The sequence below is a fragment of the Puma concolor genome, chromosome C1, assembly GCF_028749965.1.
Source record: "Puma concolor isolate L17-30 chromosome C1, mPumCon1.1.hap2, whole genome shotgun sequence".
NCBI classification, from domain to species: Eukaryota; Metazoa; Chordata; class Mammalia; order Carnivora; family Felidae; genus Puma; species Puma concolor.
The window spans coordinates 32,951,677-32,974,079 of NC_141674.1; the positions used below are offsets into that span (position 1 = coordinate 32,951,677).

At 53.1% G+C, this 22,403-nt stretch overlaps 3 protein-coding genes across 9 annotated transcripts in view; 1 reads left to right on the forward strand and 2 right to left on the reverse strand.

The window, feature by feature from the left end:
* Positions 1 to 45: 45 nt before the first annotated feature.
* On the forward strand, positions 46 to 2,452 carry GUCA2B (guanylate cyclase activator 2B). Its single transcript, XM_025926434.2, has 3 exons — positions 46 to 153; positions 1,273 to 1,459; positions 2,194 to 2,452. Exons 1-3 carry the CDS (start codon positions 64 to 66, stop codon positions 2,268 to 2,270), a joined length of 354 nt encoding a protein of 117 aa, XP_025782219.1. The 5' UTR covers positions 46 to 63; the 3' UTR covers positions 2,271 to 2,452.
* GUCA2A (guanylate cyclase activator 2A) lies at positions 1,834 to 7,253 on the reverse strand. Of its 2 annotated transcripts, XM_086715241.1 has the most exons (4): positions 7,029 to 7,253; positions 6,341 to 6,536; positions 2,934 to 3,012; positions 1,834 to 1,993 (listed from the first exon to the last, which is right to left on the reverse strand). In XM_086715241.1, exons 1-4 carry the CDS (start codon positions 7,101 to 7,103, stop codon positions 1,984 to 1,986), a joined length of 360 nt encoding a protein of 119 aa, XP_086571367.1. In that variant the 5' UTR covers positions 7,104 to 7,253; the 3' UTR covers positions 1,834 to 1,983. The 2 variants fall into 2 exon arrangements, with proteins under 2 accessions (XP_086571367.1, XP_086571368.1); XM_086715242.1 differs by lacking the exons at positions 1,834 to 1,993; positions 2,934 to 3,012 and adding an exon at positions 5,696 to 5,935 and having other exon boundaries at positions 7,029 to 7,244.
* A 9,717-nt stretch (positions 7,254 to 16,970) lies between these two features.
* FOXJ3 (forkhead box J3) overlaps positions 16,971 to 22,403 on the reverse strand; it is a 149,415-nt gene continuing 143,982 nt past the window's right edge. For all 6 annotated transcript variants that reach the window (XM_086716642.1, XM_086716643.1, XM_086716647.1 and 3 more), the window contains 2 exons: positions 22,008 to 22,115; positions 16,971 to 19,969 (listed from right to left, as the gene is read on the reverse strand). In XM_086716642.1, coding sequence (XP_086572768.1) covers positions 19,854 to 19,969; positions 22,008 to 22,115 — 224 coding nt within the window. In that variant the 3' untranslated portion in view covers positions 16,971 to 19,853. The remainder of the gene's footprint in view (positions 19,970 to 22,007; positions 22,116 to 22,403) is intronic.

The window sequence follows — 22,403 nt, forward strand, 5'->3', positions numbered from 1 at the left end:
GCTGCTCGCTGGGGAAGCAGGTGGGAGCCTGTGGGAGCAGCAGCGGGATACAGACGGCGTGAGATGCGCGGCAGGATGGCGTCAGGACTTCTGTCCGGGATGGCTGTGTTCCTCCTGGTGCTTCTGCAGGGCACACAGTCAGTCTACATTCAGGTGAGTCCCTCCGGCCAGTGTGCCCTTTGCCTGAAGGTCCCCCCGTGAGGGGCTGGGATGGAGAGGGGACGTTAGAAACGTCATGGGATATAGGGGAGCAAGGGCTGGTGGGCCCAGGGCTCAGCCCAACACCTAAGCACGACCCAGGGACCAAGACAGCTGGTGGGTGGTGGCAGCGAGAATGCTGAAGGGAGTGATGATAGCAGTGATGGCAATAATAAACCGCTGCTATTCAGCATTGCTCTATCAGAAGGCCGGTCCTGGCCAGAGGTCAGAAGGTGGAACAAGACATAGTCCCTGCCCATCGGGAGCCCAGAAGGAGGGGGCTCTCCCACAGCTCCCTATATTCTCCCATTAATGGGTGGAGGGGGGGAGAGTCACCCGAAGAGCTTCCCTGGCAGGTAACTGAGCTGATATTGCAAGATGAGCGGGAGGTAGCTAGGCACAGAGGACAAGGACAGCTCAGGGCAGAGGGCACAGCATATGCAAAGGCTCAGAGAGAAGACAGCAGGGGGACAGGGGCTCCTTCCTGGACAACTGTGAGGCTGGAGGGAGTCGTGGAAGCAGGGTCCGCCTGCCAGGCGGTGGGATGCCGCTGGCCAGCAAGAGTGGGGAGGTCTGTGGCCCTGTCACATTCCCAACTCTGGGTGGAGCCTCCTTGGGAGGGACGGGAAGAGTCACCTTCCCCCCACCCCTGCGTCCCTGGCCTTGGAACCCGGCCAACTTGGGGATGCCATCATTTTGCCATGTCGGTTCAGGGGTGATCGCCCAGTTACCCAGCGTGGACTGTACTGGTGGCAGGCGCTGGGGAGGGGCCATTTGCCAGATGACGCTCAGAGTGCAGAAGACACAGGCGGCCTATTGGGAAGAGGTGGGATTTGAACCGGGGTGGGGGAGGGGGTTTACACTGGTCTCCAAAGCCCGTGCCCTGAACCACCTGCTCCCCAGCCCCATGGGATCCTCATCTACAGTTCCTGGGGGCCTGAGGCACGATGGGGTGTGAAGTGGCAGGTGCCTGCTCCCACCTCCCAGGCTGTCCTTTGAGTATGGCCTGGACCCCCCATGAGAACAGGGAAGGTTCTGCGGATCCCTCTCATCTCCTCTCCCCTGCCCCCCTAGTACCAAGGCTTCCAGGTCCAGCTGGAATCAGTGAAGAAGCTGAGTAACCTGGAGCAGCAGTGGCTGCCCAACCCCCGCCTCCAGGCCCAGAGCCTCGTGCCCTCCGTGTGTCACCACCCGGCCCTGCCACAGGACCTCCAGCCCATCTGTGCATCCAGGGAAGCGGCCAGCGTCTTCCAGGCTTTGAGTGAGTGCCCCCACCCCTGCGGAGCTCCCTGCCTCTGGCTCGCTGTCCTGCCCACACCCCAGCTCCTCCACTGCCCGTTCTTTCCATTAAGCACCCAGTGGCCGGGCCAGGGAGAGTCAAGGCCTGCCCCCTCAGGCCCTGGCAACCTGGACCGTCGATTGTCCTACCAGACGTCACGGATGGGAGGGAAGAGGGCACCGGACAACAGACCCATAGGCCATGCCTGCAATACGGTGGCTGATGGGGAAGCACAGGGGACACAGAGGAGAGATGGCTCATGTCTGGGGTGGCATAAGGAGTCTGAAAGACTTCCAAGAGGAGGTGACATCTAAGCTGAAATGTGAGGGAAGAAGCAGAACTGGCCAGTGACAATAGCGACTTACTAGCATTTATTGAGCACCTACTAAGTGCCAGGCCCGTGCCAGTCCCTTTGCTGGTCTTCTCTCTTCACGGCCACCCTGTCAGTTGATGCTGTCCACAGAGTCAGCAGGGAAACTCCAGCCCGGAGAGTGTAAGAGGCATGCTCAGGCCCCGCTAGGAAGGAGAGGGCCGGGACTTGAACCCGAGTCACTCTCTGCTTCTCCATCATCATGCTCCTGATCTGTGAGAAAGATGCTGGTCCTCGCCCTCAGGCCCCCTCCGAAGCAGCCTTCTCTGGCTGCCCGGCCAGCAGCTCCCTGGACCACAGGTGGTTCACGGGCAGGGTAGGCTGACCGGTTTTCTCCCTTGCCCAGGGACCATGGCTAATGACGACTGTGAGCTGTGTGTGAATGTCGCCTGTACCGGCTGCCTCGGAGATGTGGCGCCCTGAGCCCACCCCGGACACTTTGTCCCCAGCCCGCTGCCTTCACAGCCTGCACCCCCACCCGAGTTCCGGGGGGGACCCTGAGGTCATCACCACCAGCCAGAGGCTCGAGCGCCTAGATCGGGCACAAAGCAGTTGGACACTTGGTTGGAGGAGAGTTCGGCCCCTGAGGCAGCCCTGCTGCTGAATAAAGATTCCCCACCTACACACGGAGTCTGGAGTCCATTTGTTCATCCCCAGGGGCCATGGGCAGAGGCGCTCGGGTAGCTGAGCGGTTGAGGAAAAAGGTTGATCTAATGATATGGTCAGGAATTTCCCAGTTTCCAGCGCCTGGGGAGTTGGTTCATCAAGCCCTATTTCATATAGGAGGAGGGAGTCTCCAGGATGCGGGCCGGGGGAGTGAAATGAGTCTCGCACAATCACAGACCTAAGAAACCATGGAGCACCTGTTCCCACCTGACCCCACAAGCCGAGCCCAAGGGCTGGCCCAGCGGCAGAGCCAGAGCAACAACCAGGGGGCAGGGAGGGCAGGGAGCGTCCCCCAGGAGGTGGGGCTGCAGGAGTAGTGGGTGCAGGGAGAACCACGTGGTGCCCCCTCCCCAGGCCCGTTTTCTGCTCTGCCTCCGCCCCGGGGCTCCTGAGAAGATGGGCCTTGGCCCTCATCCTTACCTTCCTGGGCTCCCCAGGACCCTCTGGCCAGCTCTAGATGGAAGGAAGACCTTTCCTCCCTCACTCCATCCTGGCGGCCCTGAGGAATAATAATAACAATAATAGCCAACATCTACTGAGCATTCGCTATACCCTAGGCCCTATTCTAAATGCTTTGCACTTATTAACTCACTGGGTCCTCAAAACTGTCTGATGAAGCAGGTGCTATTATAAATACTCCACTTTATGAATAAAGAGACCCAGGTACAGACAGAGAACCAGCTCGTCCAAGACCACAGGCTCGGCAACGTGGCAAAGCAGACTTCTTCCCAGGCAGTGGGGGACAGAGCCCATGCTCTGAACCATCTTGTTGCTGCCTCCCTGTGACTTGGCCACGCTGATGACACCTGATGCAACACTCTCGCAGCTGCAGCCAACTCCTTCACTCAAGGCAGGAGCCGTGCTGGGCATTCCCTGAAGAAGGGCCCTTCCACACGATGGAAGGCCCTTCCACAGCCCCTGTCCCAGGCAGCCAGAGAGGAGAGCCAGGCATAAAGGGGTGGTGATCTCTGAACTCAGATCACCCAGGGCCAAGGCCATGGCGAATTTCCCCAGACCAGCTCCCCATCCCAACCGCCCAGCTCTGCTCATGAGCCCCACAGCCCCCCATTCGACCAGGCCACAAACCCCAGAGTTCTAGTTCCTTCCTCTCCCTCACCCCACAGGCAAGGCTGGCTGGGGCCTTTGCAATGCCGCCTGTGACTCTCGGGGCCCTCTCTTCTCTTACCACCACTCGAGATGAGCCCTTATCACATTTCCCCAGGCCAGGCAGACCTCCCTCCCTGGCCCTGCATCCTGCAGACTCTCTGTGCCCAACATGCCAGGGGAACCCCGCAGCCCTGCTCTGACAGGGCCCCTTATCCTTCTGGGGCTCCCCAGCACTCCATTCTAAACTGAGCCCAAAGGTACCTGGAGAGGAGGCAGTGAAGGGAAATGCCACTGACTGACCACCTACTATGTGCCAGGCTCAAGCTGAGCCATCTACACAGAAACTGTAATAATAGCAGCAGCAGAAGTGTCCACTACGGGCCCTGCAGAGCTCTCAGAGTTTTTCCTATGTGACTACATTTAACCTTCCCTCAACCCTACCAAGTAGGGATTCTTGTGATCCCCATTTCACAGATAAGGAGACTGAGGAGAAAAGAGGCTAAGTAACTGGCCAAAGTCACACAGCCGGTAACAGGCAGAGTCAGGATTCACACCCAGAGCTCAGCTCCAGAGTGGGAGCGTTTCATGATTCTGCCCCACCATGCATCACATCAAATCCCCTGCAGCCCTGGGAGGTGCTGTCATCATCCCCATTTTCAGATGAGGAAACCAAGTCTCAGGCAGACTTGGTTCGTAGGGTAAGTAGCATTACATACACATTTGCGTGCATTATTTGTACACAGCTTGTAAGTGACACGGTCAGGTTCAAACCCAGCCCTGGGTGCCTCCCAGGACCCACCCTGTCCAGACTGAACCATTCTAGTGCCTTGGACCTTCCCACTTCTAGGTCCGCACCTACTCCCCCTTCTGGAACGCCCTCGGCCTCCCTCCCTCCAGATTGGTTTTGAATGTCCATCCACCCCAGTGCCTATCCCAAACGCCCGTGCAGATGTCTGCCACCCCTCCCCTTTGCAGAGCCTCCCCTGACCTGGCCCTGAAGACACCTCGCCCTCTGAATCCTGCGGCCCAAGGACTTCTGCCTCAATCACCCCGTGACACTTCTCTACCTGACTCCCCAAGAAATACCCTGGTCACCTCCTCTTTGCCCATTCCCTCTAACTTTGCTAACAAGCAGCCCTCCGTGCCTCGCCTCCTCACCCCTGTCTGAACCATTCTCAGCTTGGCTCTGGTTCCCCATGTTTTGGTTTACTTCTCCCAGCCTGGGTGGCAGATACTAGTACAGTCCCAGTTTTACAGGGAAGGAGATTGAGGCACAGAGAGGGAAAGTGACTTCTCCTAGCAGCGCACAGTATGTGGTATGGGGCTGGAACTGGGTATCTCTGGCTTTTGCCTGCCCTAGGTCATATCCTCATGCAATCATTGGCGTGGTGGGTTTCACCCACTCTGGGGGTCAGAGAGACTCCCCTGGCACAGAAGCCATTATGGCACAGGGTGGCCAGAGCCTCGCAAGGGGCATGGGTGATCCAAGTGCCCACAGAGCACAGAGGACAAAGCGGGAGCATGAAGACCCCCCTGGGAGGGTAAAGAAAGGCTTCCGAGGAGGGGCCAAGGGAGCACAACCTTGGCACCTGAGCAGGAGTTTATCTGGCCAGGAGTGTGGGAAGAGGAGCAGAGCACAGGTGAGGGGAGGTGGCTTGAGGTGTGGTCCCAGGGGGTAGGGCAGGAGGCAACGCTGAGGTGGTCAGGGGGGCCAGCGCTGGGGGTCCCCTGAACACTGCAGAGCTTGGGGCCAGTCTCACAGCCACCCAAACTGGGCTGGACATGCAGACCAGGGACTCCTGAGCTCACTCAGGGCTCAGAGACTTTGGTGCCCTCCCCCTACCCGCCCGGAGGAGGTGAAAGTAAAGCAGAGGTTCCGCTCCACCACCCCCCCCCCCCAGCTGGTGGCCTGCAGATTGAGGTCCCCTCAGTGCCTGTGTGCGATGGCAGCCCCAGGTCAGTAGGGAGGGAGGGTCCTTGCACTTCACACAGTAAACTCTGAGCTTGAGGGCAGAGTAGGCACCCATAAAGCTGGGTGATGAGTCGGCTGGCAGATGAAGTATCGACACCAGGAGTACTCTGGGATCTGGTTTATTAGCTGAGGGTCCGAGGGGATCTTGGGGGGCAGGGGCCGGGCTTGCGCAGGTCGCCCCAGGCCACGCCCTCTTCATGCCTCCCCTGGGGGCAGGGTAGGCTGAGCTGCGGGCAGTGGGAGCATCGGCCGGGGCAGGAGGCAGCGAGCCGACCGTCCTAGCATCCAGCACAGGCAGCGAAGGCACAGATCTCGCACGAGTCCGGGTCCTCGGCGATGGCCTCTGCGCAGGAGAGATGGGGCGCCCAGAGAGCCAAGGCCCCGCCCTCCCTTGAGCCAGAGCTTGGACATCTGCCCCGGAGTCCCCAGGAGAAACCCAGGCCTGTCCTCTCCGACCGGCTGGTCTTTCCCCCCCCCCCCCCCCCCCCAAGCAGGTAGCGCCCAAGCCAGCCAGTCAGAATGGAGATGCCGCCCAGAAAGAGCAATTGCTAAGGCCGGAGGAGCGGGATGCAGAACTACCAACGAATCATCAGTCAGAGCGGGGATCTTCCTAGAGCAAGCTCCACCAATTACAACTTAGGACTACTTACGACCGCCTCATCAGACCCACCAATCAGAGCACATCCCCCTCCCGTGCCACCAATCAGGGAGTTCCCAGGCCCCACCCACCAGGGAGGTGGCTACTCACCCAACCTCCGGAGGATCTCCTGGGCATTGGGCTCCTTGCAGAGAGGCTTGAGTTCTCCGGGAAACTTCTGGTGGCTGCAGGCTATGGGAACCACGGGCCCACCACTCTTCCTACGGTTCCGAATGCTGGGCTCCTGGAGCTCCCGAAGGTCTTTGAGCTTCTTCACTGACTCCAGAGAAAAAGAGAACTCTCCATCCTGAGAGAGAAAAGTTCAGAGTGTCAGGCCAGGCTACAGCCTGCTCTGGGATGCCCGCATGGTTCCCCAAGACCCAGGTCGATGCTCTGGCTGAGAGGAAGGTCTAGAACTGAATCTAGTTCCTTCACTTCCCAGCCGTGTGCCTAGGGCTAGTTACAGAACCTCTCTGAGGCTCAATTTTCCTCCTCTGAAAAATGGGACTAATAATCCCATTCTCCCAGGATGATCATGGGGCCCCCCTTGAGGAGCTTGGCCCCTGGCAAGCCCTCAGTAAATTGGCTAATCAACCCGCTTTCCCAAATGGTGATTTCTCTTCTGTCCAAGTTTGAAGGGGAGGGCATACGAGACAGGACTGAGAAACAGGTTCCTGAGAAAGGGCCACACCTGAGACCTTGCTCCAACTCCAGAAAGAGGGGGTGCTTTCTCAGGGGACGGGCCCTGGGAACTGGGAGCAGAGAGCAAGCCGGGCTGGGGTAGGGACAGAGGATTTACCTGTACGGTGACTCCCCCTGCCAGGACTGCCCAGGTCCCCAGGAGGCACAGTGCAGAGAGCAGGAAGGTATTCATGGCAGCAGTGCCCAGGAGGGAGAAGCGGTCGGTTCTGGATGCCAGGGGGAAACAGTGGGGTTTTTAAAGAGGGCAAGGTTACTGAGTAACCCGGGAACCATGTCAGCATGTCACCAGCTTGCTTTCAACTCAGGCCTAACCAGATAAGGCTGGAGACAGCCCTGGCAAATAAGAGATCAGTCCCAGAAGCCCGGCAGAAGCCCCGCCCCACCCTGAGCTCCTTCCTACTTTAACCCCTAGCCAGGTGGGTCCTGTGTTCATTCACCAACCACACGCACTCACTGACACCTGCTATAGGCCGGCCCTGGCTGGGGTGGGGCTGCAGACCGAGCCCAGCCCTTAAGGAGGGAGGCCTAGACAGTGGTAATGCAGGGTGGTCAGGGAGTGGGGGTTGGGAGGTGGAGAGGCCAGGGTGGTGCCCCCTCACCCAGCCTGGGGCAAGCAGTTCAGAAAGATTTCCCAAAGAAGGTTGTGCCGGGGCTGAGTTCTGGAGAAGGGGTAGAATTTTCTTAGAGAAGGGGCAAGGGTTAGAAGGCCACTTCTTGCACAGGACGCTATATGCAGAACATCCAGGAGGTGAACACGGTCTGGAATATTCAGGGAAATGTGAGGAGTTCGGCCTGCAGGGAGGAGGGGCTTCCAAGGGGGCTTCAAATGATGAGAGATGAGTCGCAGGCCAAGGCAGGTCCTAGGTTTGGCCACTATGACTTTGAGGGAGGCCTCAGCTCTTCCTGTCCCACAGGCCTGGGTTCAAGTCCTACCTGCTGCCTGATTTTAATGTGCATGAACTTGGGCAAATTGTTTCTCCTCTCTGAGCCTCAGTATCCCTTGTGGATCAATAATTCTAATACCACCCACCTGGTGGGCTCACTGTGGGGATTAAATGATGTCATACAAATGCTCAGCTCGGTGCCTGGCACACAGGAAGCACTCAGTGAAAGCTCATTCAGCTATTATTATTATTTTGATCAATATCAACAGCAGCTTCTGGCCCCGGTTGACCCCTCTGGTGACCACCTGCCTGCCTGTGCTGACCTGGCTCTCCCGTCTGTCCTTCAGTCTCAGACGGTCTTAGAATGAACTCCTCCACTCTCCCTCCAGATACCCTGGCTGCTGCTCCCCCAGCCCTCTCCATCCTGCTGTTTCTGCCTTCTGACTACCCCCACCATGCGTGCCTTTCCTTCAACCCCTTTCTTCCCCAACTAGACCAGCCTAACCGCTCTGCCCTGGCCTTTCTTACCAGGCTCACCTCCCCAACCCTTCCTGAACATGCTTCCCTGCCTTTAAGCATGCTATTTTATCTGCCACCCTTGTCACTAGGTGAACTCCTCCTCAAACTTTAAGACCCGGACCAAAGAACCCCCACTCCATCCCTAGCTGCCTCTTGTAGCTCCCATAGAAGCAGGCACGTTCCTCTACCGGGAATGTTGGGCAGGATTACTCGGGTGTATGTCTCTGCCCCTCTAGACTCTGATCACCACGAGGACTTGCCCTGGTCCAGTGGGTGTTCATCGGACTCTGTTGTGAGCCAGGCCTCCAGGACACAGAAGAAGGAAAGCCCTGGGAGCTCCGTGGTTCTAAGGTACAAACAAACCAGGCTAGAAGCCAGGAAAGCTGGGAGAGGGGCAGGAACCGTTCGGTGGAGAGAGTAGGTATTGAAGAAGGAGCTGGAGGAGTCCAGCCGAGGGAGGGGCACGTTGGAGTGCGTGCATGTCTGTGCATGCTGAGGGGCGTGTGTATGTGTGTGCACCCCAAGGTCTGCACAAGTCCAGCCACGTGGCGGCCTCTGCTAGCTGAGCGCTGGGTGGGAGCGCACCCCCGGGGAGGGTCAGAGATGGGATAAGGTCTGGTAGGGTTATGGATGGAGTCCAGGTTGAAGGTGAGGCTAGACGTTTGCGTAAGGGTAGAGTCTGCCGTGATTGGGATGGAGGTGAACACCAGGTACAGATCCGGGGTACAGCTGGGGTAAGGGGAAAGCTGCTTAGGGTCAGCCTGAGGTTCTGGGCTGGGGTCGGGGCTAAGCTGCGGCAAGGCGGATGAGCAGTTAGTGTAGGAGTTCAAGTCGGGAGCCAAGGTTAGAGGGAGCAGAGGGTGGGGCGGGACTTCAGGGTGAGGTTTAGAATTGGGGTGCGTCTGAGATTGGGTTGATGTCGGGATTGCCAATGATGTGGATGCTGGTTAGGACTGGGTTTGGGATCAGGGTTGGGTCAGTGGGGGACTCAAGGAAACTGAAATATAGTTTAAGGATGAGGCTTGGGTGGGGCTGCTGTGTGCTGGGAGAGCCCCGTTTCTGGCTTGCTTTGGTTTTTTTTGTCTTTCCCCTCCTGAGGAACAGAGGGACTGAGGGGGCTTTGGTTCTTAGAGCCTCTTTGTCCCACAGCCCCCTAGCCAGGGCCTATCTGGTGCCAGGTGGGACTGGAGTGGGTGGGGGCTGCAGGAGTGACGTAGTTAACACAGTTCACACTGTGGGAAAGAGGAAATAGCTCCCTGCCCTCAGGACTTTGGGCCCTGCCCTACCTAACTCCACCTCTGATGTCTGCCCTGGGAAATGGGAACCAGCTCCCCTTCCCGTACCCTCCCAGCCCAGCCCCGGCCCAGGTGTGAGTTCGGGCCCCCTCCCTGCCGGGGGCTGGATCTTGGGGCCCTTCTGGAACCCCAGGCCCACACCTGAGTCCTGAGGCATTGGTCCCCAGGACACCCAACACCCCTCTTCGTTCCTTATGGGCAGCAGGGGAGGCTGGGGTTGTTGTGGTTTCCACATCCGAGGCCACCTCTTTTGGCAAACTCCTGCTCCTCTGTAGTCTTCCAGGCCATTCTGCCTCTACCTGCTGCCCTACCCGAAAACCCATCCGTGGCTGCCCCAGACCTTCAGAAGAAAGCCCAGACTCCCTGGCCTGGCATTCAAGGCCCCTCATGATCAGCCCCTGCTCACCCTTCAACCAGAATCCCAAAAGCGCCCCAAAGAATGAACTGGGAGGCAGGGCCCAGACCTGCTGTCGGTGACAAAGCTCCCACTTTGAAGCTAGGCAGCCCTGGCCTAGAGTCCCAGCCCCATCAGTGAACAGCTGTGTGGCCTTTCCCAGACTCGGTTTCTACATCCAAAAAGTGGAGACAAGAACCCCATTGCGAATTTCGGATTGTCCGGGAAACTTTCCTCCCTGACGCCCAGCTCCAGTAAGGCTGGCTTAAGACCATCTCTACCTCCTCTGGGCTCCACCAACCTCCTACCTACCCTTTCCCACTGTGAAACCTGCCAACCTGTCTGTCCTGCCCACTCTCCGGTGAGCTCCTGGAAGCAGAGCCTGTGTCGTGCTTTGTTGTGACCCCAGTGCTCACACAAGGCCTGGCATCTAGTGGGGCCGCTGAGCCCTTAGGGGATCGGGAAGGTAGTGGTTTTTGCAATAGCCGTGGATGGATATTTGTCAGACACCCACTATGGACTAAGTGCTCTACAGGTGTGGAAGCCAGCCACCCCTCACCCCCACCAGCAGCTGCCTGAGAGGATGCCTGGTGGTACTCCCTTCTGCCCAGCGGTTAACTCAGCCTGGTTCCAGCGTGCACGTCAAAGTTGGGTCCGCCGAGGCCCGGTCCGCCAGGGCCAGAGGCCCCCCCCCCCCCCCCCACCCCGCCGCTGACTCCAGCAGGAAAGGCCCGGACCAGAGCCCAGGCGGGAGTCTCTGATATGTGTGACCTTGAAGAGGGCGTGGCTCACATTTCACAGGCTCTCAGTCTGGTTGTAAACATGTGCTGGAGGGTGTAACAGGTTCTGGTTCCTCTAAGAGAAAGACTTGCAGTGTATGTGAACTTCTTAACACTTCTGGGAATATGTAAGAAATAATATTTAAAAAAAAATTTTTATTTGAGAGAGAGAGAGAGTGGGGAGAGGGGCAGAAGGAGAGAGAGAAAGAACCTCAGGCAGGCTCCCTGCTTCAGCGTGGAGCCTGAGGCAGGGCTCGATCCCATGCCCCCGGAACCATGACCTGAGCTGAAATCAAGAGCCAGACACTAAGCCAACCGAGCCACCCAGGAGCCCTGGAAGAAATAACTGTAGGACCCCACTTTATAGATGAGTACACTAAAGCCCAGAAACCTAGAGAGGCTGGGTTGCCCAGGTGGCTCAGTTGGTTAAGCATCCGACTCCGGCCCAGGTCATGATCTCGCGGTTTGTGAGTTCGAGCCCCGCATCGGGCTCTGTGCTGTCAGCTGGAGCCTGCTTCAGATTTTGTGTCTCTGCCTCTCCCCCGCTCACGCTCTGTCTCTCAAAACTAAATAAAACTTTAAAAAAGAAAAAGAAAAAGGCATTCCTCTCTTTGAAGAAGGAAAAAAAAAAGGCTGAGAGGTTAAGAAACCATGGCTTTCCCAAGGGTGCATACACAGGGGCCATGTACAGTTGTACTGGTAGTGCACTGCTCAGGGCACCCAGCCAGCAAAGAGGATAAAGTGCAGACACGAGCACGTGGCTACCTAGGCCTAGAGGAAGGCGCAACTTTTCGGATTCGTTGCCATATGGGCTTGGCCACAGCTACGGTCATAAAGCTGAAAAGTTCCAGAAAAGAAGTCAATTCTCACCAATTCCAAAGAAAGGATTCAACATGTACTCAGTCCATACCTCCGGCACTATCTTCCTGGCCCCAGGCTCCCATCTTTAAAGAAGGGGAAGAGGAAAGGAGCAGCTGCTGAGTCAGACTCCAGGAAGTAGGTCAATGATGCCCATTTTACAGAAGAGGAAACAGAGGCTGTCGGAAGAGAGTGCCCAGTGTTACACAGGAAATGCCTGCTGAGTTGGCATCTGAAGCCTATTGGCTTGATCCAAGTCCAGGCTGGGCTGGAGGGGTCCCTCCTCTCCCCCAGGCCCTGGGGTAGGCAGGCTCTTTCACTGATGCTCCAGGGGGCAGGGGGGGGGAGTGGACAGAGGGTGTGTCTGGTTGTCATCTCACATCCCTGTGGCCTGACCAGGAGGTGGCAGTGTCGGAGCCCCATTAACTGGCAGCTGCCTCCTCACCCCCCAGCCCCCAGTCTGCTCTCGGCATTGGCCACCGAGACGCCCTACCTCCCCGAAGACTGTCGGGAAGGAAAGGGACACAGCTGGAGCTCCCGCCACATGCCCAGGAGGCCACAGGCTTGAGGGAGGGCAGGACATGAGCACAGGAGCACAGCCTCCCCAGGGCTCTGCAGGAAGCAGACGGAGAGCCACCAGAGAAGATCCCCTGGGGCCAGGTCTGAGAATGCTTGCCCGACCAGGTGGCGTTTGAACTGGGCCTTGGTCACTGGGCAGATTTGAGGCCCCAGAGATGGGGGCCGTGGGGCAAAGGGCAGGAAGCACAGAGAGGAAGGGGGCAGTGGACAGGGCTGAAGCCGAGAATGTGTCAAGAGGTGCTGTGGGCAACAGCCAGGGAGGGAAGCTCTAAATACCGGGCTGAGGCATTTTGCCCTTCACCTCGAGATGGTGACAAGTCGGGGAGGGTTCAGAGCAGGGGAAGATCACGAGAAGAGCAGCGATTTCAAAAGACTACGCTGGCACCTGGGGTGTTGCACCAGTCCAGCAGCCAAGGGATGCATGCCACCCGTCCCTGCTCCGGGAGGGCGAGGATGGCGTGCAGGAGAGTCGACTGGTCTGGACGGCGCAGCGACAGGCTGCGCATGGAAGACAAACAAGGCGGCAGCAGACAGGGCAGGGCAGTGCTCCGGACTGAGATGGGCCGGGGCCGGGGCCGGGCCGGGGCCGGGCCGGCTGCCTTCCGTCTTCCTTCCGTCGGGCTTCTCCTGGACTGTCTCATCAACGCTTTGAGATAAGGCGTTTCATCTCCATTTAATAGATAAGGAAACCGAGGCTCAGAGAGGACAGTGTCTTGCCCAAATGGAGCTCCAGCTTCTTCTGACTGCAGAGTCTGTGTTCTTACCGTAGCCTCTTGTATTTTTCTGGCCTTTGGGGCCTGCAGGGAACATGCTCAGCCACAGGCCAGCAGCTCAGGATGGACCAGCTTCTGGGAAGCTTTGGGTGGGGCAGGGTGGGGGCTGCCTGGGGACAGGAGCAGGTACAGCTAGATCTGGAATCCAGCTCCGATCAGGAGGGAGGAGTGGCAACGGGGCCAAGGCCAGGGCCAAGATGACAAAAGGGGAAGAATTCTTTTGTATGGGACTCCCAGTCCTCAACCCTGACAGTGCCTGGGAACCCAGCTCTCTTCCAGGGAAGCGTCCTCTGGGACATGGAGGATGTTGCCTCTTTGACCTTTTGGGGCCTGCGTTGAGAGAAGGGCATCATTCACCCGCGATGACGTCAGCTCAGACCCTGCACCGAGGTGGGTGGGGTGGGGTGGGGTGTGGTGACTTTTGCGGGGAGGGAAGTCAAGGGCACCTGGACAGTGCTGTGGAAGAGGCAGCGTGCCTCAGTGGGAAGAGCAGACTGGAGGGAGGCAGAGCTAGCTTCCTGATCTCTTGCCTGCCTCTCTCACCGGCTGTGACCTTGGGCAAATGACTTCACCTCTCTCAACAGCAGGGACCAGCAGGAAAAGGGAGATGATGACCCCGACCTCCAAAGCAGTTGGGAGTGTTAACTCAGATAGTGGCTGTCAAGCACTGGGCAGAGGGCCTGGCAAATGGTGGCAGTAATCACAATGTTTGTGACGGCCGCGGGAGAGTGTGAGTGTGTGGGGACACCAGAACCTGCTTAGGCTGAAGCAGGGCTGGGAGGGCCACAGCCCTCTCTCCATAACTGCCTGAACAACACCAGCCCCCAGCATCAGTCGGTCCGAGAAAGGCAGAAACTCAGGACAGTCAGGGTTTGGGGGTGAAGGTGGGGTGAGCTTTCCCACCCTGCCTTCAGTCAGACTAGGGGGACAGCAGACAGCAGAAGGGCTGGGACAGGGCAGCAGGCTCAGAGGCAGCTCTGGAGTAGGCCCCAGCAGTATGTTTACTGATGAGAACTAGGCGGGCTCCTGGCTCCGTCCGGCAAGCTCTGAATCGGGAGAAGATCCGAGGGCCGGTGGCTGGGCTCCCTACCCAGGGAGCAGCCAGCCCTGGGGGCTGTGGAGAAAGGGAGCACAGCCCCAGTGGGAAAGGCACACAGCCGCAGCCCTCTGCCCTCTGGTGGCCTCTGGTGCTCACTGCAGCCTCGCTGCTTGGAGGCCCTGACGTTTTGGTGGGCTAGCCCTGGGAACAGGAATCAAGGGCACGTTGTGATGAAGAGGGCAGAACAGCAGGGCTGGGCAGCCTAGGTCTGAAATGGCAGCTCTCCGGCTGTCGCTGCTATTATTACATCTACTAACTTACGAGCTGGATGACACTGGGCCAGTGACTTGATCTCTTTATAGCTCAGATTCTGCGTTTGCAAAAATGAGGTTGATAATAATAGTAGCTGTTTTGAACAGTAAATACACTCTACATCAAGCGCTTGGGATAAGTAATAACAATAAACAGTAGCCGTCCTATTCTGTACTTCTGGGGTCAGCGTTACTTAGGGGCACTCACTGCTTGAGATTTGGAGGTTGGAGACAGCCCTGACTCGGGGCTGAGTTCTGGCTCTGCTGCAGCCACCTCCCAGGTCTGTGCTTGGCACACGTTGACTAGTCACACATCATAAATGGAGGGAGAGACACAGGGAGGTGAAGTTCAAAGCCACTCTTGAAAATCCTTTAGGAAGGCACCATGTTGGGGATAAAGAGACCATGTCTCAGTAAGGCCAATAACGCCAGTTTTTCTACTCTTGGTTACAGTAGGTCTTTGAAGTAGCTGGCTTGCATCCAAAAGCAATATTGCCCAGAACAGGTGTATCTTAACCCGCCAGAATCACGCTCGGCGACGAGACAGATGCTCACACAGACAGGTACATGGACGCAGCTACCACTTACGGTCTCAGGTTCAGATTTTCCACCTCGCACTCACAGAGGGGCACATGTTCATCGCAGGTGGATCTTCGGTATTTCCATCCTCCCTTTTTGGCGGAGCTGAATTAGGAGAGCTTTGATGGAAGGCATTCAGGATGTAGCTGCACTGTGCCTGCTCCTCTGCTGTAAAACGGGGAGTAACATACTACAGCATCAGGTTCTTGCATAGATCAAATAAGATCTATGTAGGAGTTTTAAATGCCTGCCAAGTAAATGACGTTCTCCACTCCTGCCCTTCCCCAAATCCTCTAGATCTGTGACTTCGAGCAAGTCACTTCCCTTGCTCACTAGGTCATCACTAGACTTCAAAGGCCCCTTCTAGCTTGAAGCCTTTAAGACAGTTCTGTGATCCTAGGGCGTTTACACTGGACCCTCATATGAATGCTAACTGATGCTACTGTGGCTTTTGCAGGACTGCTTTATCCAACTGGTAAGGGCACATCTGTAAACAGCAGCCCTTTGCACACTGGAACATGTCAAAAGCTCAAGAGTTAAACCTGCATCTTAATGATCTTGTTTACTTTTTTCATTTGATTAGCCCAAATTCAGCTGCACCTGAATCAGCACAAAGTGGCCAGACTTAACCATGCCCCAACTACAGTCCTTCAGAGGCCCTGCTGATGACCAACATTTACCTCTAACGGGGTAGAGGTACCTCTAATGTTACCTCTACCTCTCCAAGGGACACCTATACACTGGTGGGCAGGTGTTATCTCTGGCTTTGGGAAAATTCCCTTGCGGAAGGCAGTGGGGCAAAAAGAAATGAGCTTTGGAATCAGTCCCAGACTGAATTATCCCAGATCCATTGGCTGGGAGAACTCAGGTAAGTTAACCTTTCTGAGCCTCAGTTTCCCCAACTGTAAAGTTGCAATAAGTAGCTTTTCCTAGCAGTGATGTACAGTTAAGTTAGAAGTAGCAAGAGGCCCCGGGCAGGAAGCCCTACCTTTCCTGAGGGAGGCAGACTGCAACTTCAAGTCCACTTCCATCCACGTTGCTCCCTGCCCAGTGCTTAGCCTCTGCACCTGTCATGTCAGTCAAGCTGGGCCACCATCACTTACCTCCTAGGATCACTGTGCTTGGTTCTTCCCCGACAAGCCACAACTACTCCCGCTTCAAACTCCAGCCCTCTGCTGGTCTAGCTTTCGTGCCTGGCCCAGTAGTATAAATGGAAAAACCTTCTCCGGTCTGTCCAGGGCCCTTTTAAGACTCAAATGAAACAGCCCATGCCAGCCTGAGGCCTTCCTAAACCATTGCCTCAGCCCTCAGCATGACCCACCTCCTCACCAGCAGAACTTTGCTGTGCCAAGGCTGCTCCCCCCAGCTGCTGTCCGCACCTGTCCCGGAGAAGTCTGCACTCGCTAAAGGCAGGGGTTGTGGCTTTCTCATGGAAAGGCTTGAGCTGGTGTCTGTTCGGCAAACTTTAAGAAGCTCCACTTTCACCTTTAGAAGTAGCTCTCTGGGAAGGCCGCACGGGGGCAAGAACAGGGGCCAAAGATAGGGGGAAGGTAGGAGAATTTCCTGGAAGTAATGGAGGATGGTGTAAAAGAACACGACATTGGATTCAAATGACCCAGATTCAAACTCAGCTCTGTCACTTCCAACAAAGGATCTGGGGGAGCCATTGTACCCATACCATGAGAATAACAGTATCTACTTAGCATCGCACCTGGCACACGCTGAGTACTTTTTTGTGTTCTGATACTGTTCTAAATGTATAAATGCATTGATTTATTTAATCCCACTACAACTCTAGGAGACAGGTATTATTATTCTCATTTTAGAAGCACTGCAAATGAGGAAAACAAGGCTCAGAGAAACTAAGGAAGTTCTTCTTAGAGCTAGTGAGATATTCCTAAAGGCAGCAACAAATGGGACATACAATCTCCAAGACCACAAGCACTGACTGCAAGTTTCTGCATCAGGACTGGCTCCAATCTTGTTCCCTCAACTGTAGCAAATGACACAGGCCAACTGGTGTTGTAAATAGAGTTAACATAATATATTTATTTTAAGTGCCATTCATGCATATCAGTCTGGCAGCAACAATCCTAATGACACTTGGGATATTTCTTTACAGCACTAAACAGTTACAAAGAATGGGTGCCGTTCATCATAGAGGCAAAATATGAAATCGTGCAATAGCAAAACTGTAGAAACATTAAAACACTGTCCAACAGCAGTACAGAGAGCAGATTGTGTTTGCACAAAAAGCCAATGCATTTTCATCACATATATACAATATAGATATGTACACATCACCCTCTGAATGAACAATATCAAAATACTCTATTCCATTTGAAATAATCCCCGGATTGATTCCCTCCCACTTCAAAGGACATCTGAGAGACATGTATTTACAAGAACACACATGAATACGTTTACATTTCAAAAACTGCCACAAATGCCAGTCGGATTATTCTCCTGGACAGAGTGCCCCCATCTGATTATATGCATTTATTATTCTTTTCCCCAAGAGTCTTCGGTCAATTTAAACCCAAGACAGAGCTTGTTCTGCACTGACAACTAGCAACAGAAACAGCCGCCAGAGGGGATGCGCTGCACCTCACCAGGTAACTCCGGCTGTCTGGCGCCCCCCACGAAGGCCTGTCCTGGGCTCCCGGGCCACCTGAGTCACAAGGGTGGGATGGGTCCAAGTGGAGGCTCTGCCTCCAGGGACATGTGTGGTTAGGTTTAAATTCTCATAAAAATATTGATCACTGCAAATCAGTAAATGATTGCCAAATGGGAAATCAGCTTCACACAATTTGTAAAATCTTCATCAGTGGTTTCTACTCAAATCATTCAATGTAAGACTGCATTCCAATACCCAAATTGTTTAAAGTGCACATTGCTACCCAAGCAATTTAAAGTTTCAAAACAGCTTTTGTGGTATCTAGAAAACAGTGACTTGAGCAGACTATTGAAAATCACCCCCATTTTTCCAAGTGTTTGCTCTGCAGGCTGCTATCTCATCTTGCCTCCGATCCACATAAGAGGGGCCTGCCTGTTGGCTGCCTTGCCAGAATCCTCCGATTTTCACCGAGCCAAGGGGCTGGAACCGAGCTTCATTTTTCATGCCAAGCAAGGTCCAAACAACAAGAACATAAAAGCCCTTCCTTTCTCCCCAACCTCATCAGCCTTTTACCGTGGCTGGCCTCCCAGTGATTCATTAAAGGCAACACTCCATTAAAACAAAATAGCCACACACAGTGACAAACACTCTCACACACACACATACAGAAACAAAGATGTCTGTCTAGTTCCAGCAGAGGACACTCAACCACAAAATCACTAAGGCTAACTGGAGTGATTTAGTAAGCATGGCTGTAGAGACTAGAGATGCTGAAAAGCAACCAGTGAGCAGTGATTACCCCTTGATTTGATGGAACAGATCATTCCCCCATCATAACTGAAAGAAATTCCACCTTTTTATGGTCTAAAGAACCAATCAAAAATCTATTCATTAAAAAAAAAATCTAATTTCTGTTACTTTTATTATAAAACTAAGACAATCAATCCATGCAAAGTAACTATGATATGATATGAAACAAAACAAAACAAAAAAAACAACTAATAAAAACCTCAAAGAGGCAGGCTGAATTTCAAGGAAAGTAACCAAATGTCATGCATACACAGACACAAAGGACAACAGAAACAGCAAACCACTTAATGACATCTGCACTGAAGACTGAGGCAAATAAAATCTATGTGTGGCTCTACCCTCCTTTCAGTGCTTCCTAAGTGGAACGAGAATGAGTGAGGAAACCTGCTTTATAAACAGTGCCCTGCTGTTCTACTGCCCAAATGAACTCTGATTCAAATTCCAGAAAAATTCTATTTAGCTAGTAAGTCTCAATCAGCAGGAATGCTAAGACAGAGACATGTGCCGACAAAGAGAATGACACAATCTTTCTGATTGTCTTGTCTGTAAACTCTTAAGAAAAACAATTCTGTGCTTTCAGACACCGCACTTCTCCTTAATGAACCCAATAGGAGCTGAGCATTCACAGAAGGTAGCAATAAATATTAAAATAACACTTCTGAATAATAAATACAAGAGTGAATATGGAGGCAATGATTTTGTTAAAGAGCTGAGCAATATGCCCAGCTGCTAATCGATCAAAGAAATTTTAGAACTGTTATAATGCAGATTTAGGGAAACAGACATGGAAAAGGTACAACATAAACTCTATAATCCCCCCAAGCATCAGAACAAATTTGGTCAGTTCTTTATGCTGCTCAGGAACAACATGCCCCTCTGGACTGTTTGGAAAGCATCAAACTCTGGGTCCTTACTGAGTAGAACTCAATGCCCATGTTTCTGAAAAGCAGATTAAATGAGGGGAACTGGGCTTTGAAAAAATCCATTTCCTTTCAGTTGCCTTCATCAGTTAAAAGCATCCTGCAGAAAATAGCCTAACGAGGAATAAAAACTCACAGTTAACTTTCTTTCCAAGACGTAATAATCCAATTAGAAAAACTGAAGCCTTTCAGTAATTTTTGTACATATATTTACACATATGTATCTATAAACTGCTTGCAGCAAAATAGGCTCTGTCTGAAAAATCAGTCTGGCACTTGTGGTCAACATCGAACTGACACAAATATGCAAAAGCCGTTCAAATCACACAACAGTTAGGAGCTACATAGGGCAGCTGGCAGGGAGACAAACATGTAGTACTTGTTTGGGTCAGATAAAAGCAGTAATTTATCCAGCTAAAATCTTTTTGATTGTCTTCAAAAGAAATTTTGATAACATCGGTAAAGTGATTAGCAACTTTGTTTTCTCGACTGGATTCTCTGAAACCTTTCCCTTCACTGCACAGAAAGGTGATGCTGGGGTCTGGTGCCTTTGCAGAAACAAGCTCTACACAATTGAATCCCAATCAAAGTCATCCTGGATGTCATCTGGAGGCAGAGAGCGCCGCATCTGGAAGGCTTGGGAAGGCATCATGTGCTGCTGGTTCATGGCTCCGTGATGGCCTAGAAGGAAGGAGGCAATGTCAACAGTGACTTGGGTAGAGAAGAAATAAATAAATGAACACTGATTGAGTACTTACTATGTGCCAGGCACTCAGTGCACATTATCGCTCTAATCTACGTAAGAGCCTTCACCAAGGTGGCTCTTATGATCCTCATTTTATAAATAACAAGGCCTGGGTTTAACAGAATGAGCAAGTTACCCAAGGTCATCCAACTAGTAAAGGGAAGTGATTTGAACTCCATTCACTTGGCTCCAAAACCCACACCTGTTGGATTAAACCAGGAGGTAGCAAGGAGGGCATAAAAAGAATGCTAGAGTGCCCAAGTGTGGGCACAACCCTTTCTCTTAGTCTGTCCTGCATCAATCTGTGTTTCAGCAACATGAATTGGCTCCCATGAGAATGGGAAAAGGAGAATGATGTCAGTGTACCAGTGAGGTCACACTGGGTCATCATGAATTCCCACCAGCAAGTTAACTTTTGTGCCACCAAGTAACAGCGGGTAAACACAGAGGATATCAGCATGGCTGAGTGCCGGAGGCCCTGAGTGCAGGACAGGGCGCCCGCTCTCCACGTTCCTCTTCTTAGATCTGTGTGGCCGTGTGCAAGAGCTGGTGCTCTGCAATTTTGGTGCGTTCTGCCCTTGTCACTATGGCTTTGACAAACCCCTTTCCAAACCAGACTTTTTTTTAAAAGTAATAATCTCTGTTTACTTGCAGAATTCATTCTTTTATCAGGAATTAAACATATCCTTTTCATGCAGATTTTTTTACTGGATGATTACAGTTTTTGTTTGGCTTGCTTGACCTGATTACAAAGTTTCAAGTAGTCTGCTGCTGATCTCATTTTTCTTATAAGCAAAGCCCTGCCATTTTTAATGTACCGTTTTACAAAATGCTAAGGTTTTCAATACATCACAGTACAGCAGAAATGCCTATATTTATTTTTTAACTTATAAATATCTTAACTATGTGCCAAGCACTAATTTAAGTGATTTGCCTATAATCTTCATTCAATTCTCTTAACAACCCTAGGAGTTAGGTAGTGTTGTGAGCTCTCTTTAACAGAGAAGGAAGTGGAAATAGTAAGGTTAGGCAGCTATCAAGTGGCAAAGCACCAGAATGCAAACCCTGCGAATCCAGTGCCAGAGTCTTAACTACCCTATCTTGCCACTTTCAAGTTCCTGGTGAGTGCTGAGGACAGATAACACTTATTCTTTCCTGTTCACCAAAGAACAGGTCACTTGGCCCCCAACTCCTCCTTCACTATTACCTGGCACACAGTTCTTTGGGGGTTTTGAGTTCCTATCTGCACATCACCATTCTGCTCCTCAAGCAGCCTAAGTGGAGGGGGCAGTGTGGTACACGAGAAAAACAACGAACTCTAAATCGAGATATCAAGGCTTGAGTCTTGGTTTGGCAACTTAGCCAAACTGGGGGCTCTGAGCAAGTTATCTCAACTTCTGAGCCTCCATTTCCTCGTCTAGATAGTCCTTAAGCTCCCTTCCACCTCTAACCACGTGCCTGCCTTTGCTGCCCTGGTAAATGTAACTTATCCTGTATTCAGGAACCTAGGGGGGAAAGCTTATGAACCAGTGACTCCTGCAACTTACCTCTTCTGTAAGAGGCTTCCTTAGAAACTAGAGGTGGGGGGGACTTCAGCAGAATGAATGGAACAGAATACGTAGGAGCTAATCAAAGCAAGTTCTTGAAGCCTGCTCAAGTCCCATCAAAGTCAAAAAGCCTCAAAGATTTCTAAGACCCCAGGACAAGCTCTATGCCCTGGACCTCATTAGAGAGGCAGGACAACAATTAGAATCATAGCATCGAAGAGACTTCAGGTCAAATGGCCTAAAGAGCAAATGGCACTTGAATCCCCTTCCTCAGCACTGAAGCCAAGTAACTGTGCACCCCACACCCCATCCTCCCTCACCAAGGAGTTTACTCCCTCCTCAATGGCCTTGTTCGCTGCTGAGACAGCTAAAGCTTTTCCATATTACCCTCTGAGTACCAAATGCAACACAACACAGCCCAAATTACCTGCAATAGTTGTTCCTGGAGTGCTGAGTGCCTGTGGGATGTGAGGGTAACCAGGGGGCGGCATCACTGAAGGAGGGAGATTTTGCCTGGAGTCTATGTACAAATTTCCTAATCAGATTGAAAAACAGAAAGAAGGAAAACATATTGCCATAAATAAACAAGTTAAACATTAAAATCTTAATACAATTGTTACCTAAAACTAAATTAAGCAGGTAAGGCAAGGAAGAAAAGAGAAAGAAAAATTACTCCTTTCAGATGCTAAAACCACCAAAAGGTGGTGCTGGCTTCTCGAACATGGTGCCAGGCTGGATGTGAGTACACGATGCTAATTCCAGCTCTGCCTCTTACTGTCTGGAGGCCTGAAGGCAAGTTATATGTCTCTATTGTTGTTGTTAT